Below are 17,767 nucleotides of genomic sequence, written 5' to 3' on the forward strand. Positions count from 1 at the left end.
TTGCACACATATTTAAGCGCCGCAGTTTATAAACAAGTGATATATTAAGCCATTCAAACACAAACAACAGTGCTAACGTTAAATGCATCCGCTGTTTGTGTGTCAGAGCTGAACACATAAGCCGCGCATTCGCTTCATTAAGCTTGTGAGTATTTTTGCCACTTTATTGGCCTTAAATACAAATAGCGTCAAAAATCCCGTCTTTGCAAGTATCCTCATATAAACACGACCATTTAGGTCTTAGGAGAAAGTAAACTGCAGAACCATTGCGCATAAAATAGCACATCAGCGCTGCCTCTACTGTAACATAATATTTTGTTGATAAAGGTACAGTGATCCTGTGGGCGAATTGTACACGAGTTTAACTCGAGTTACTCGTTCAGGGTTTATATTTATAACGTTACTGTATAGCTGTGACTGTAAACTGTTGTGTGAACAGAACAGACCTTGGATTATTCGTTTATGTGTACTGAATAATATGATATTAAAAAGTTGTATTTCTTCACATTAGTAAATGCATTATGAACAAATAATTTGAAATATAGAGTATATAAGCATTAATGAATTCTTGTTTATGTCATTACATTAATTGATGGTTGTTCATGGTGCATTCACTAATGTTAACAGTTTCAACTCTGATTTAAAACATTATTAGTAAATGCTAAAATAAATACATTTACAATTAATAAATAATTAATAAAAGATTCATTAAAGGTGTTGATATTCATGTTATCTTTTTATATAGTCAGTTATTTAGCTGTTTTGCCTTCATCTCTTAAATGCCATGCAAACTACAGCAACCTATATATGCCACAGGAGACTTTAATATGGAATTAATGGCAAAAAAATCTCCCCTTAAAATGCTATTGGTCTCGCCTACATAGAGTGTTAGTTAAAGGAATATGACTTGGCCTGAAAAAAATTTCAGTCAGAAGAATTTTTTTCACTTTAATCCATGAGTCTAGCGTGACCATGTCAATGCTGTGGTGGTCCCATTTTTTTACATTTTGTGTGAAGTGTTGCATTCAGTAGTGTTAAAATCTGTTAGAAGTGTTAAGTGTTCCATTTTTAGTGTACATACAGTACATCTTGCAAAGCTTTAGGGTTTTAGTAAGTTTGTATTACCCAATATTCTAATAGTCAATAATAACCAATAATACAAGATTATGAAGAATAATAACAAGAAGATTGTGTGTTGTGTGCTGTTTAGCATTGGCCAGGGTCCGAAATTATCTTTTTGTTTTATGTGCTAGTGACTGTGGCTAGAGAAAATGTGCATAAATATATCTAAATATAAAAGTTGTTACTGGGCGAATGAGTCACGACTCATCATTTGCTTGATTTAGTTAGCTTACATCACGTATATCAGTGACAGGCATATTCAGGTTGGGTTTGTAGTCTAAATAAGGTCTAATCAAAATACTTAGTATAGAAAAATAATGCAAAAATAAAAAAGCAACATCTGTACCCCAGAATGCAATAGAAAACATTCATTCTTTAAAATATATAAGTGGGGATTTTACATTTGTATTGATCTCTGCTGGTTTTCAGGTAGAGGCAGATCCAAGACCTCCGAGCAGAGAGTCATCAGATGAGGAGAGGGAGGAGAGAGATGAGAGAGAGGAGACCGAAGCCTGGCCTGATGATAACATCAGTTCTAGGTGAGAGATCGTAACCTTTAAACCTCACAGCCTCAGTCCAGATGCATCTCCACATGTATGCCGAGTCTCACCTCTGTACATTAACAGTGACTACTCCAGCGATTACTCTGACTGGACGGCGGACGCAGGCATAAACCTACAACCACCCAAGAAGACGAGCGTGAAGAAGAAAAAGAAGAAGAATGCAAGCAGCTCCGAAGAAGATGGAGAGAAGAAGAAAGACTCCAAGAAGGAGAGGAGGAAAGAAAAGCAGGACAAAGATGAAACGCAACCAAAGAAGAAGAAGCCAAAGGAGAAGCGGAAGGTCAGTGTTTCTCTGTTTATTTATCTGGTAGGACTGTTTGTCTATTAAAAATTGAATTACATTTATTCCCTTGACTTTGTCCTAGAGTGCTTCTCTGTTTAAAGTGACCCTGAGCTTTTTTGTTATGTGTGTCTGTGTGTTCAGAGGATACCCGAACTCCAACAACAGGGTTTGACATTGGAGGAGTGGTTACCTTCTCCCTGGATCACTGACACCATGCCACGAAGATGCCCGTTTGCCCCACAGATGGGCGATGAGGTAAAAATCACATTTGTTATCTCAGCAGTCTACAAAAAATTAACTGTAAAAGATATTTGTGTGCTTTGTTGAATCCTAATATTGAAGTGCTTGTGCTCAGGTATATTATTTTCGTCAAGGCCATGAAGCTTACGTGGAGATGGCCAAGAAAAATAAGATCTTCAGCATAAATCCTAAAAAACAGCCCTGGCAAAAGCTGGAGCTTAGGGTAATTTTAATTTTCATATATGAGGTTTTCTGGTTTGTGTGCTGTCATTTTGTGTTAATTTGTTTTAAGCATAAAGATCACTATTTTTTTGATTTATGCTTAAAGGACAAGTTCGGTATTTTAGACTTAAAGCCCTGTTTTCAGATTGTTTTTTGTGAAATAGAATGGTTTTGACTGAAATTTCGACATTTGCGGCTGCCCTGAGATTTTTCGCGTGTTTGTGTTTCCCCTCACACCTCTACAATGGGTTTAATGGTGCACTGGAACAATCCTTCCTAAAATGCATTAAACTTTCGTTTACAAAGACGTGAAACTCACCGAGTGGTCAGGGGTGTTCACTGATATGCTCACACAAAAATCGCTTCAAAAGATGCTTTCCAACAGGTGTTTTAGCATTCGTTGTTAACTTGTGGACCTATTTTTCCAAACGCCTCACACCCGTACATTCTTCCGCTTAGAGCTTGAATAATAAACACTCCAGCCCAGGTGGTGGCGCTAATCCGCCTTTGCCAATTGCAAGAATAGAAACAAAGTTCCCGGCGCGGAGTAATACCGTACCTCACAGCACATCTAATACAAGTCAATGGAGTTGGACAAAACTACGATAAAACCTGTTGGAATGGGTCTTTTGCAGCGATTTTTGTGTGAGCAAACCAGTGAACACCCCTGACCACTCGTTGAGTTTCACGTCTTTGTAAACGAAAGTTTAATGCATTTTAGGAAGGATTGTTCCAGTGCACCATTAAACCCATTGTAGAGGTGTGAGATGAAACACAAACACGCGAAAATTCTCAGGGCAGCCGCAAATGTCGAAATATCAGTCAAAACCGTTCTATTTCACAATAAACAATCTGAAAACAGGGCTTTAAGTCTAAAATACCGAACTTGTCCTTTAAAACAAAAAAATGTGCCAGTTTGTAGCAAACATATATTTAACATCTGAAATGTTTCATGCATGTCCACTATAAGGATATTCCGATTTATGTATTTGGCAAATGCTGACTTACAATTTAAGATACACATTATCGGTACAGGTCAGAGACTGTTTAAAATTACGTCTTCATTAAAGGGGACAGAGAATGAAAAACCATTTTTACCTTGTCTTTGTTGAATAATGGTAGTCTACCCGCATTCATGAACATACAAAAAGTGCTAGACATGCTAAACATCTCATAGAAATTCCTTATTTAGAAATATCAGCCAGAAAACGGCCCAATCTGAAAAACTGATGCTTATGACATCACAGGCATCTCACTGCTCCTCCACTTTAAAATAATTGGCTACATTTTTTGAGTGGCATCAAAGTCAGCCAATCAGTAATGAGAGTGCAAATTAAGCCAGTAGGGGGAGCCAAATAGGTGCAAAACCACTTGTTTTAAATCCCCCACCCTAATAGAGCTATCTGAGAGAGGTTTTTAGGAAGCTTCTAAGGCATTACAGACCCAAAAAAAATTTTTTTGCCTTCATGTCACATCACAGAACAAGGATAAATACCCCGTTCAATCATTCTATGTCACCTTTAAAAACACGGTGTTTGTGTGTGTTATAGGAGCAGGAGCTGTTGAAAATAGTGGGCATTAAGTATGAGGTTGGTTTGCCTACCCTGTGTTGTCTGAAGCTGGCCTTCCTGGACCCGGACACTGGCAAATTAACGGGCGGCTCTTTTTCCTTGAAGTGAGTCACGATGACCTATTTATGATGATCCTTCAGTAGCTTTTAACCTGCCGCTCACCGACTCATCTCTATTTCTGTCTCAGATACCACGACATGCCTGACGTCATTGACTTCCTGGTACTCCGTCAGCAATTTGATAACGCAAGACAGCGAAACTGGATGATAGGTCAGTGTGAGATGTGTTTTTCTTCACATGTGTTGCTTTCAGTTTGTGACAGTTTAATACATAGTTGAAGGGTGGGTTCAGTTGTGCGTGATCGTAAATGTACATTTCTTGTCAGGCGATCGTTTCCGGGCGGTGATAGATGATGCATGGTGGTTTGCTACGATCGAGAGTCAGGAGCCTTATCAAGCTGAATATCCAGACTCTCTGTTCCAGTGCTACAATGTCTGGTTAGTTCATGACACACCTGTAGATGTGATGTATGTTTATTACAATTATTGTTAAAGCCATAAGCAATAAGCCACATGAGGTTATTGTAAATAATTAATTGTAAATAATTCACTATCATTGTTTAGCTTTTAAGACTGAACAGGGTATAAATTGATGGTTGCAAGTGAGTGTTTTGTATGTATAAGATGATTGTGTTTGGTATTAGACTCATCTTTTTGGGACATTACATCAGATCACATCATCTGTGTGTTTTGTGTGACTACAGTTGGGATAATGGAGACACAGAAAAGATGAGCCCGTGGGATATGGAGGAGATACCCAATGAAGGTTTGATGTGTTCCTCTTACTATCACTAACTCATTAATACATGAATGAATCAACCTTAACCTGCTGATTCAAATAATGAGTGAATCATGATCTTAGTTGTTGTCTGCCTAATAAATATTGGAATTTGTGGATTTTGGTTATTTTGGTTGTGTTGCAGAAAGTATTTAGAATTTGGTACATTGTTCTTTTGATGACAAGGTGAATAAATGCTCACCCGTCATTTATTCATTCTCATATCATGCCAGACAATTATAACTTCTCTCCTTCAGTTGAACAGGAAGATTTTGTTGATAATCCAAAACGCATCTATCCATCACAGAAGGCATCATTAATCCATGAAGTAATCCAAACGACTTTAGTGGGTTTATAAATGTTTTCTGAAGTGAAACAATAGTTTTTGGACCTGGACAACAAAACCGTTTCCATTGATGTATTAGCATAGGACAATATTCAGCTAAGCTACAACTATTTGAAAATCTAAAATCTTAGAGTGCAAAAAATATCAATATTTAGAAAACAGCACCAATGGTCCGATTCACGATTTTACATTTCCTTTGGTGTGTAAGTGTGTATTAGTACATGTTAACCATATGCAAAAGGTACAAACCCCAAAGTTAACGATGACGCAAGTCATCATCTCCAACGTAAATCTCTTTTCTTGGACTACAACAAACACACGGATTGTAGGCAACAGTTTACTTCCTGGTATTGGTGATGTAGACAAGACCGACATTATCATCATTCATCCCGCTTGGGAAATTTTCCAAATGAAGTCCTTAGCAACAGCATTCACTCACAAAAAAGGTTTTAATATATTTACGGTAGGAAATGTACAAAATATCTTCATGGAACATGATTTTACACATTGCTACAAATATGCCCATGCTGCTTAAGACCAGGTCCAGGGTTAGATATTTTAAACTTAAATATTTTAACTTCCTTAGCTAACTGAAACCAAAACAAACACATACTAGTGCTAAATGCAAATATGAGGGCACAGCAATTACTTCAAATGTCAATGATCTTTAACAAAGTTAAATGATTATTCCAATTCATTTTTGGTCACAATTTTTCTTGTTTTACTTGTTTCAAAATCTTAAAACTTTCATGATCTCAGATGCTTAGACTATAATAAACACACATATAATCTTCATTATCGCATGTAAAGTAATACAAAACCGCTCTGATTTCATGCAGTGCAGGGCTCCAGACTGCCACCAAATGGTGGCATTTTGCCACCAAAATTTGAGAGTGTGCCACTGAATTTTACATCCAGTCGCACATGTGCGACCAGTAAATTTGACCTTTTTTTGTGATGTGACACTGAATTTAAAACAGCACATTGTACTTTCTGCATCAATCATCAAAGTATTTATTAGTAATACAGTGTATTACTTAGTAGAAATGTGTATATTTGGTTAGCATGTTGATGTACGATATGTGCCCCTAAATTTTCTGGTTGCGCTCCTAAACTTTTCAGTTGGGGGCCACTGTCCTCCTAGTGAAAAAAGTTTGCCTGGAGCCCTGCAGTGTGCTGCACACTCACACTCAAACATGCTAGTTGTTATGGTAACTATCAAAATGAAAACTATCAACTGTACTGAAATCCAGCTGGCATAATTTTCTCTCTCTCTCTCTCTCTCTCTCTCTCTCTCTCTCTCTGTAGCAGTGTTTCCTGATGAGTTGGGTTTAAGTATGCCTCTAACTGAAGAAGAACAGAAGGCATTACTATACAAGCCCGTAGAAGGAGAGTGGGGCTCACGAACGCGTGATGAAGAGTGTGAACGCATCATCAGGGGAATCAACCAGCTTTGCACATTGGGTGAGACATCAGTTGCTTTTACAAGCATGCTGCCTTTTAAGCCTGTATTTTAAAGTGTTTCAGTGTTTTTTCACAGACTTACAGTTTATTTGTGGCAGCACAGGGGGGATTATGGGTACTAATATGCAGTCCAGTCTGTCTTTTTCGGATGCAGAGCTACGCACAAAGTTGCCAAAAATGCTGTCCACTCCGCAAAGCCTTTTTTTGCCATGTGCATGAATGGTGGACACGTCAAGTATAAATCAGGCTTCTGATTCACAGTGGAGCGTGGCGACTTGATGCCATGGGTGTGTAAAGTACCTGTCATGTGAGAGTGATGCAGTGAAAAATGCGCTGCGCAAATGTATTTGTGGCGGTCGATTTTGATTTTGTGGCAGCCTGCCACAAGTAAATGAATGTATGGAAAACACTGCAGCCTATATACATATAGAATATTTGAATTTGAAAGTACAACCTTTAAAGGGATAGTTCAGCAAAAAATGAAACTAATGCCAGCATTTACTTTCAATACCCTCAAGCCATTCGAGATGTATATGAATATCATGTTTCAGACGAATACAATCAGAGTTATATTAGAAATTGTCCTGGCTCTTCCAAGCTTTATAATGGTAGTAAATGGTGCTATGGGTTTTTTTAAGAAAAACACCACAGTTTTTCAATATTTTACTATGTTCTTACCTCAACTTAGACAAATTAATACATACCTATCTTTTTTCAATGCATGCACTTAACTCTTTCCCCGCCAGCATTTGTCATGATTTTCACAAAAGTTTTATATATATGCACTTCCCAAAAGTGCTGTTCTGCCATACAATATAGTTCCTCTTTTAAATCCGCTTAGAAAAGCGCTACGTTTTATTTTGTACCACCAAACTTGCTCGTATAACAACTCGTCTTAAATAGGAAAAACGTTGATGTGTTTGGTCACTTCTAACTTTATCTCTGAGTGGTACCATTGAATGAATGGGGCTAAGCTAAATGCTATCGAAGTGTCGCAGCGCGCTCCAGCGCTTACGTGCACGCACTAAGATGATAGAGGGATGTATCAACTCTTCTTAGTTAAGGTAATAACATATTTTAATATTGAAAATGAGTAGACTATTCCTTTAAGCCGAAAGTATACTAGGGACGTTCGCGTATGCGCGCCGTCCGCATGACGTCATTTTCGTCATCAAGAGGACCATCGGCGTGCAGCTCAAAATTTGAGACAGCGCGCGTATAGTCCGCGTACAACAGCACATGCTCGTGAAAATATTTAGACAGGACACTCCACTACAAACAATTATACAAAGGAAATAGACAGCATTTGCACACACAAATTTTTTCTTCTTTAATTTTTATTTCTTCCAAGAATAGAAAGCTGTGGATCATGTTTGTTACCATAATGTTTGATTCCTGTTCTTTGTTGTCTTGTTGTTTGTTCTAAACTGTGTTTGCAATGGTGGATCAGTTACTTTTCTTCACCTATCCTAATGTTTTAATGTACTGTAAATGTCACCAAATCAGTGCTGCCCTGACGGCCTGGTAGAGTAATTATTTGAATAAGAAATCATTTGTATTGCGTATAGTGTCAAACGCGGCCAGCCGCGTGTAGCCGCGGGGAGTATACTCGAAAAGCTGCGCAGAGGCGTGCGCGTGCGAGCCGGACGCGGAAAAAAGGTATACCCCGGCCTTTAGGATCCAAACAAGGATGAATTTAGAAGCACCAAACACTTCCATGTTTTCCCTATTGAAAGACTGTTAATTTACATGAATAGTTACACAAATAAGAATGGGCACACAAAATAAAACGTTTTTTAAGCGGTTAAAAATTGAGAACTATACTGATGATGGAAGAGCACTTTGTTTGCAGCACTTCGACCTCGGCGCACAGTAACATCATGCTCTTCCTCCATACAATATTTAACCGCTTAAAAAATCTATAACCGCTTAAAAAACGTTTTATTTTGTGTGCCCATACTTACTTACTCGTGTAACTACTCATGTAACAGTCTTTAAATAAGGAAATCATGGAAGTGTTTGGTGGCTTCTAAATTCATCCTTGTTTGGATCCTTGAATGGGGCTAGGCTAAATGCTAACATATTCATGGCACACCATACAAAGATTAAGTGCACGGATTGAAAAAATATAGGTATGTATTAATTCGTCTCAGGTGAGGTAAGAACATAGTAAAATATAAAAAAAGCTGTGGTGTTTTCCTTTAAGCCCAAAAAAGTGCATCCATCCTTCACAGCAGTAATCCACACAGCTCCAGTGGGTTAATAAAGGCCTTTCTAGGGTAATATATGGGATTTTGTAATAATAATATCCATATTTAAAATTTATAAACTGAACTTTTGGCTGAACTATCCCTTAAAATAAATGTGTAAATAGTAAATTGTGTGTTCATGACTGATATTGTCGTAACAGAGGTTCTGTCTCTTCTCCAGATGTGGCTGCACCATTTGAATTGCCTGTAGACCTGCAGGCATATCCGACATACTGCACTGTGGTTGCTTACGTCACAGATCTGAGCACCATACGACAGAGACTGGAGAACCGTTTCTACAGGTCAGCCGGCACATACTCTTAAAATTAACATGAAAAAAGCAGCAGAGATAAACTAGCACATTTATAAACTTTTGATATAATCCAGAACGTGTTTACTCTTTAAATATACAAGTGTTTATTAGCGCATTTATTCTTTGAAAATGATCTATTGTCAGGCGAATGTCTTCGCTCATGTGGGAGGTACGTTACATCGAACACAACGCTCAAACCTTCAATGAACCGGACGCGTTCATTGTCAGAACTGCCAAATTCGTATCTGACCTCTTGCTACAGTTTATCAAGTAAGTCTCAAAAAATACATTAAATACCCTAAAACCAGAATTGCCTTGATACTGAACAAATGCAATCCAGATTTAAATTGAATTCATTTAAATCTGTGAGAAATTATGCATTGGATTATGTTTGCTTTTCATGTTGTTCCTCAGGGACCAAAGCTGTACAGATATTATTCCGCTATATAACAGTATGAAGAAAACTGCTTTCTCAGATTCAAGTGATGTAAGTGACATTGATAGATTCACAAACTTGGACATATGAACAAATAAAGGAGAATATGCATCACCAGCAGTGCATATTATGACTATTTTTGTGATTTTAATGACACCTCAGGATGAAGATGAGGATGAAGAGGAGGATGAAGATGAAGAACATGAGGAACCTTGCACGTCTACACGCAATAAGAAGGTATGAATCACCGAGACAGAAAATCATACAAACACTACGCCTAATGATTTCACACCTGGCTAATGGGGAGTTTTCATCCTGTAATAGGGCCAGCAACGACAGCCCATCTTGAGGAGTCTACGGAGTAAACCGTCTTCAGACCCCAAGGCCTGGAGGGGGCGCTGTAAAGAGTTGCTGGAGCTCATCTTTCAGTGTGAAGATTCAGAGCCGTTCAGACAACCTGTGGACCTCGAGGAGTATCCGGTAACATAGACATTACATAGACACATGCAGCAGCAGATGTGATTTGTCACTGATCACACTGTCCATTGACTGACGGATGTATATTACAGATAAACTGAAATGACCAGTAAAGTTATCTGTACTTACTACATTTGGACGAACATTGTTTATCCCACATTGCTTTATATTGTATTATCCCTCTTTCAGGACTACTTAGACATTGTGGACACTCCTATGGACTTTGGGTCTGTTTTGAGCCGCCTCTTAGCAGGAGAATATGACACACCAATGGATCTTTGTATAGATGTGCGACTCATCTTTAGCAACTCCAAAGCTTACACACCCAGCAAAAAGTCAAGGGTATGACATCATAAAAACATCACAGTGTCACAGTTAATAATTTAGTTAATGAATTAATATTACTTTAACCCAGGTTAACTGGTATAGCATGACACTAGCAATGCTAATGTTATAGGTTTGTTTCCCTGATAACACAGATAATATGATGATAAATGAAAATGATGATAAATGTATATCTACTGTAGGTCGCTTTGGATAAAAACATCTTTCAAATGCATAAATGAAAATATAATTTATCATGTCTTTGTGCGTGCATGTGTACACAGATCTATAGCATGAGTCTGCGGTTATCCGCTCTGTTTGAAGAGCATATCAGTTCGATCTTGACTGATTTCAAAGCTGCTCAAAGTCTGCTCAATGAGCGAATCACTCGACAGCGCCTGCACACGAAGCGATTGACCAGACAGTCTGTGAAGAGGAGGAGGAGCTCTTCCCTATCAAGTTCCGCCTCTAGGTACAGATAGCATCTGATTGGTTGTTGCAGTGTACTGTGCTCTATAATTGGTCACTATTCTTGAATCATTTGGTCTTTTACAACAATTTGAACAAACTCTTAAAGGCGGAGTGCACGATTTCTGAAAAACGCTTTGGAAAAGGGAGTCGGGCTGACCACCAAACACTTGTAGCCAATCAGCAGTAAGGGTCGTGTCTTCTAACCGCCATCATTGCCTGGGTTGCGTATGTGTGGGGCGGGTCTATCAAAAGAAGGTCCAGATTCTATTGGGGTAGGGGCGTGTTTGTTTAGGTGATTTCAAATGTCAACATTGGCTTTCAAACATTGTGCACTCCGGCTTTAACCCTGAATATTCTTTGGCATACTTAGTCCACAGAAATAAATCACTCACAGTTTCCTTTATAAATAAATGATGACATTTGAATACAGGTATATAATATTACCTTTTTCTGATTTGCAGTCCGGAAAGGAAGAGGCGGGTCTCCTCTCGTGCTCCACCTCCATCTGACAATGCAGCTCCACCCACTACCGCTGGACCTTCCCGACCTCCATCATTACGACAAACACTTCCGCAAATCAACGGAAAGGCCGAGCCGCCTGTCACCCCTGGACGGACACGTAGCTCGGCCCGCTTCGGACCCCAAATCACCGATCCACCCGCTGGGCAGTCAGCTCCACCTCCTCTCCTCACCCACAGTAAATCAGTAGAGCCGTCATCCAGAGTTCTCCGAACTCAAAACTCTCAATCCATTGGTGTCTCCAGGGAAACAGAGACCTCTGCTATACCTCACAGTAATGAGGGCGGAGCCAGAGAGTCTCGAAGGAAGCTTCGAACACCTGTTAAGCTCACACTAGGTAAGTCTGCACAGTTCTGCTCAAATCAAAACGTGGATTCCCAGAGAACAAACTTGTGCATTAAAGCATATGGCAAATGAATGAATGTAAATACATGTAGGGCTGCAACAACGAATCGATTAAATCGATAAAAATCGATTACTAAAAGTGTTGGCAACGAATTTTATAATCGATTCGTTGTGTCGCGTGACGCAGAGACGTTTAATAAAAAAAAAGGAAAAACTTCAGTTAAGCGCGGAGCGGAGTGAACACACTCGCACTGCGTCCCAAACCGCCTAATTCCATGCTATATACTAGGCAAAGAGTACGAGAAGTAGTGCTTTTCGCCTACCATATAGTATGGAAGTATGAGGTTTGGGACGGAGCGTCTGTCTCTCTCGCACACTGTTGCTTGCAGAGTTCAGCGCTTCATAGACAGGGCGGAGAAAAGATAAAAAAAAACAGCAAAGGCAGAGTAAAACCACATGTCAGTGTTTTACTCCTCCCAAACGTAAGCGCGTCACCTGGAAGTTATAGCCGGCAAAGAGGTAAACAAACAAAGACGACACGCTTATGCTTTATGGAGCGACGACAGCGAGTAAAAAAAGTTTCTAGAACGAATAAAAAACTCCAATGATATTAAACAAAGAAATAAAACGTTGAGAGAGAGTTGTATGAACGCTTTTCCCCGTCATGGACCTGTGTGTTAAATCATCGCGCCGTCACTCTCCTGCTGTTCTGTACTGCGCGCTCCAGCTCATGCCGAGCAAGGAGACGCGCGTGCCCGGCCCAATGTACAGTACATCATACAGTAAGTGCCGCCTGTTGTTGCATAAACATCGTCTTACATTTTTTAAGGCGAAGTAATGAATGGTGTATTTGCATTATGCGCGGGAGTAGAAGACGCATCTTCCGTTTTCACAAGACACATTTATGTGGCCAAATGTAAATGGAACAGTTTTAACAAATGAGATAGCTATCCGATCAGAGAAAACACATAAAGTCAAATATCAGGTACAAAGCTGTCACTGGGGCAGTACCCTTTATAAAAGGTCCTAATATGTGCCATTTAGGTACAAATATGTATCTTTGAACTGCCAATATGTACTTTTGAAGTACTAATATGCACTTTTTGGTAAAGGTGTACCTTTTTGAAAGGGTACTGTCCAGTGACAACTTTTGTACTTTTATTTCTGAGAGTGTACTCATTCTATCTTTTTGATCCCATCAAGAGAGGCTTCTTGATGGGAAATGCATCATAAAAAAGTCTATATATTTTGCAGATGTAAAGCATACATGTGTATTTTTTTGTGTTAGTCCATTTTTATTTTATTTTATTATTATTGTAACAGCTCAGGTGTGTTCAAGGAGCAACATGTTTGTTCAATTTCTTCTCTTTTAGTTCTGTTTTGAATAAGGGGTTGGAAATGAATGCTTTTCTTGTTTTTAGTTTTTTATCCGATTCATCGATTAATCGAACAAATAATCGACAGATTAATCGATTATTAAAATAATCGTTAGTTGCAGCCCTAAATAAATGGCTGGTCATATATATAGAATATCATCAAAAAGTTGATTTTATTTCTAATTCCATTCAAAATGTGAAACTTGTATATTATATTCATTCATTACACACAGACTGATATATTTCAAATGTTTATTTCTTTTAATTTTGATGATTATAACTGACAACTAAGGAAAATCCGAAATTTTGCAGTCCACTGTTTGTGAATCTCCCCCACATTTTGGATCATTTTTTTGTCACAATCCTCCCCAGGGTGCGGTTATCCCAATTGCTTGTACACTTTTTTTCTACCACATCTTTTCCTTTCCTTTGCCTCTCTGTGCTTGGACACAGAGCTCTGTGAACAGCCAGACTCTTTTGCATGATCTTTTGTTTCTTGCCCTCCTGGTGCAAGGTGTCAATGGTCGTCTTTTGGACAAATGTCAAGTCAGCAGCTGCAGTATGAGATTAGGAGCCTCAAAGTTTGATTTCAGTCCTAAATTTTACATTGATTTCAATCTTTGACATGACCTTACTCAGTCAATATTAAATATATCAAGGTTATATTCACACTTGAACTGGGTTTTCACAGACCAGGTCACGAATTTGTGGTCTCTCTCTCACACAGGTCCAGTTGATCGCAGTCCTCCAACCCAGAACAGTGTGCATCTGAATGGCCACACAAGTCAAGCAACTATGGGAGAAGCAAAAAGAGGGCGGGGCAGACCCAAATTAGACGCACAAATAAGGACCACAGTAGAACCAGCAACCTCACCCCAACCCTCTGGTAAAAAGAGAGGAAGGAAAAGCAAGAAAGAGCTGGAGGCCCTACAGAGAAACTACATCCATGAGGAGGACCTTGCCCTGTCTACTGGTGATGAGGGCGGGGCTTCTTCTACAGCCCAGGACAGTAGCCTTTCCGATTCAGGGGTAGTGACTCCCGAGCATCCACGACCACGAGGTAGACCACGACTGAATAAAACATATGTTGAACCACCACATACGCCAGCTCCTTCAAGCCCCACAGTGCTTAGAAGGAGTAGTCGACGTGGCCACGACGAGACCACGCCCCCTACCCCAGGCCCCGCATTAAGCGAGGAGCCAGACATTTACATGGGGGAGGATGGGAAAGGGCCAATGAGGACGCGTAACCAGGGCAGACGAACAGCCTACTATAACGAGGAAGACTCTGAGGAAGAACAGAGACAACTTTTGTTTGAGGATTCCTCGATTACGTTCGGCACGTCAAGCAAGGGAAGAGTCCGCAAGCTCACCGAAAAGGCCAAAGCCAACCTCATTGGCTGGTAATAAATGTCAACAGTGTATGTCCCTTATCTCCGCCCCACTGTTATATACACTGAGGAGGGGATGCATTCCTGCTGCTATAGACTTTCATGATTACAAATCTTTGATTTTCAAATCATTGACTTTTTGGGTGACTTTACAGGGCAGTTTATGTCCTCAAAGGGTCACCGCCCCTTATCAAAGGCCACACCTTTTAAATTTCTTCCACAGAAAAATCACAAATGCAGTTTAATACTGATTTTCATATGCACTATTTGAATGCCAGTGAAGAAAGTCGCTTACACAGTCTTACACAAATCCAAATACCTGATTTAATCTCTCAAGAAAGCACTTATTTGAGAGTCGTCGGGTGTTTGTGTGTGAACATTTATGCTTTTACTCCATTTTGTCTCTCTTTAACTGTTTTATGCATTGTTTTTACACGGTTGTTGCTAAAGGCAACAAATCAAACACTTCTTCGAAAAGATCTATTTTTACCAGAGCGTTTGTGTAAGCGGTTGAGCTGTAGTGGAGTAAAGAGAAGGACCACATAAAATGCTTGCTTCTGTTTCGTCTATCAATGTCAGTGGCAGTTTCTTGCATGTTTTTATATAATTAGCAATACCTTGTGCCTTTTCATGTTTTCATACATTATGGCTCCTTTATACTCTCAATGTGTTTGTGTGTGGGTGTGTGCATTTGATGCTTGTATTGATTTATTCAGTACAAATGTGTGTAAATGATCTGATGCTGGGGTAGAGATATCTTCTCATGACCACTGAGTGTATGAAATTGACTTTAAGTTCATGCTTTTTACAGTTTATTGAGGTATATTAATACTCATTATGCAGACAGTGGCTCTTATTTTTGGGTCACTTGCAATGCACTGTGATCCCTTGAAGAGAATATTCATAAGTGTGACTCTAAAAGTATCTGGACACTTTTTAAAACCTTGTTTCTGAAATAATTCCCCTTTTATTTTGATAATTACGCTTAGTCCATCCGTGGTGGAAATCAGGTGGTTTTATTAAATATTGTATTGGTATCTGTCATAATACAATGTTATGATTCTTAGAGGTGGTTTCCCAGACAGGGTTTAGATTTGCCAGGACTAGGCCTTAGTTGTATTAGGACATTTAAGTAGTTTATACAAACATACCTTATAAAAAACATACTGGTGTGCATCTTGAGACAAAAAATGGCACTTACATATTTTAAGATATGTCAATGCAAGCTGTTTTCAGTTTTGGACTAGACTTAAACCCTGTCTTGGAAACGGCTTCTTAATGTTTAGTGAACTTTTATTTAGAACAATAATACTGCAGATTTTTTGCATTTTTTTTATATAAGAAACATAGATTTGTTCCTGTAGCTTAATAAGTAAAACATTGTGTTAGCTGCACAAAAGGTTGTGGGGTCGATTCCAGCGAACACAAATACTGACAAATGTATACCTTGAAATGCACTGTAAGTCGCTTTGGATAAAAGTGTCTGTAGATGTTATATTGTTTAGGCTTAAAATGTGCACGAGTATGTGCTGACCCACTTTTACTGTGCTTGTTTTGTTTCCCGAACTTGTTCTTTTACAAAATTATATCGATACACAATATCAATACTACCGTACGGAGCCCCTAAGGGGACATGGAGCAAAAATTAAATAAAGTTTAGTTTCGTGTGTGCATGTGAAACTATCGCCTGCTCACGTGAAACTATCACCTGCTCACGTGAAACTATCGCCTGCTCACATGAAACTATCGTGTGCATACGTGAAACTATCACCTGCTCACGTGAAACTATCGCCTGCTCACGTGAAACTATCGCCTGCTCACATGAAACTATCGTGTGCGTACGTGAAACTATCGCCTGCTCAGGTGAAACGGTCGCCCGCTCACGTGAAACTATCGCCTGCTTACGTGAAACTATCGCCTGCTCACGTGAAACTATCGCGTTAAATGCGCCCATGTGAAACTAAACTTTAAAAAAAAATCTGCACATGAAGGTTTTGCATGAGCACATGAAACTAAACTTTAGATTTTTTTTAAAAAATCTGCACATGATAGATTCACGTGCGCACATGATAGATTCACGTGCGCACGCAAAACTAAACCCGATAGATTCACGTGCGCACGCGATAGATTCATGTGTGCATGCGAAACTAAACTTTATTTAATGTTTTCTCCATGTTCCCTTTGGGGCTCCGTACAATAAAATATTATGAGGTAAGATATTGCAATAGGAATAGAAGCCCATTTCCTCTCCCTCTTACGGAGCCCCTAAGGGGACATGGAGCAAAATTAAATAAAGTTTAGTTTCACGTACGCACGCGAAACTAAACGCGATAGTTTTACGTCACAAGCGATAGTTTTACGTGCGCACTCGATAGTTTCAATATTGTGTTTAATTTTGCGTGCATACGTGTAACTATCGCGTGCGCACGTTAAACTTTCGTGAAAGTTTCACGTGAGCATGCGATACTAAACTTAAAAACAATATTCTGCACATAAAGGTTTTGCGTGAGCACATAAAACTACCCTTTATATTTTTTTTACTTTAATGTCACCTTAGGCGCTGTACCCTCTCAACTATGAACATGTTTTAATCAAAGACAACCAGAAAATGTCCAAATACTTTCTGAGCCCACTGTACACTCCTAAAAAACCACTATTGTGTGTGTGTGTGTGTGTGTGTGTGTGTCTGTGTAGCAAGAGAGAGACGTTCATTCAAAGTGTTTTGATATTTTACCTGTAGCCAGACAGCAGGCCTCTTACTCTGTATTTGGAAAATTCATTGAATTACTGTAAAATTGCACATTTCATTAGTATTGAGTACTTTGTTTTTCCTTGATCACGTTGAAACACTGTGTTGGATATTTTCCATTCTCTAAGAAAGGACAGATCCATCTGATGCATTGAAATACCACAGGGCAGCGGATGACACAAGAGGCAGTGTGCGTGTTCGTATTCTGTGTTTTGAATGTGCCTTGACCTTTTGAGTGTATGTAAAGGAGAATTATATTTGGCATTGTGTCCTACGTCTAAGTCCCGACCTATATATGTATAGCTGGATAATATTCAGCCTGGTTTGTTGCCACATAAATATTCTCAACAGTTGTGGTCTGGGTCGTCCATATCTACAGTGATTTAAATAATCCAGCCCATAGCTTTAAAACTGGTTTGATGAACCAAAGCCTATTGAATGTGTGCGATTGGGTATAGGGGGTTTGTGT

General features: G+C 39.2%; 1 protein-coding gene across 2 annotated transcripts in view; it reads left to right on the forward strand.

The window, feature by feature from the left end:
* Positions 1-17,678, forward strand: part of phip (PHIP subunit of CUL4-Ring ligase complex) — a 49,912-nt gene extending 32,234 nt beyond the window's left edge. Inside the window, exons 22-39 of one of the 2 annotated variants that reach the window (XM_065285495.2) lie at positions 1,552-1,661; positions 1,749-1,965; positions 2,110-2,223; positions 2,324-2,431; positions 3,981-4,105; positions 4,189-4,271; positions 4,387-4,498; positions 4,765-4,826; positions 6,496-6,648; positions 9,079-9,199; positions 9,355-9,480; positions 9,625-9,697; positions 9,809-9,883; positions 9,971-10,126; positions 10,313-10,465; positions 10,732-10,919; positions 11,380-11,774; positions 13,886-17,678. In XM_065285495.2, coding sequence (XP_065141567.1) covers positions 1,552-1,661; positions 1,749-1,965; positions 2,110-2,223; positions 2,324-2,431; positions 3,981-4,105; positions 4,189-4,271; positions 4,387-4,498; positions 4,765-4,826; positions 6,496-6,648; positions 9,079-9,199; positions 9,355-9,480; positions 9,625-9,697; positions 9,809-9,883; positions 9,971-10,126; positions 10,313-10,465; positions 10,732-10,919; positions 11,380-11,774; positions 13,886-14,565 — 3,051 coding nt within the window. In that variant the 3' untranslated portion in view covers positions 14,566-17,678. Of the gene's footprint in view, positions 1-1,551; positions 1,662-1,748; positions 1,966-2,109; positions 2,224-2,323; positions 2,432-3,980; positions 4,106-4,188; positions 4,272-4,386; positions 4,499-4,764; positions 4,827-6,492; positions 6,649-9,078; positions 9,200-9,354; positions 9,481-9,624; positions 9,698-9,808; positions 9,884-9,970; positions 10,127-10,312; positions 10,466-10,731; positions 10,920-11,379; positions 11,775-13,885 lie in introns of both variants that reach the window. The other variant, XM_065285493.2, reaches the window with a different exon arrangement.
* Positions 17,679-17,767: the final 89 nt, after the last annotated feature.

This window comes from Paramisgurnus dabryanus, chromosome 21 (assembly GCF_030506205.2).
Source record: "Paramisgurnus dabryanus chromosome 21, PD_genome_1.1, whole genome shotgun sequence".
Taxonomy (NCBI): domain Eukaryota; kingdom Metazoa; phylum Chordata; class Actinopteri; order Cypriniformes; family Cobitidae; genus Paramisgurnus; species Paramisgurnus dabryanus.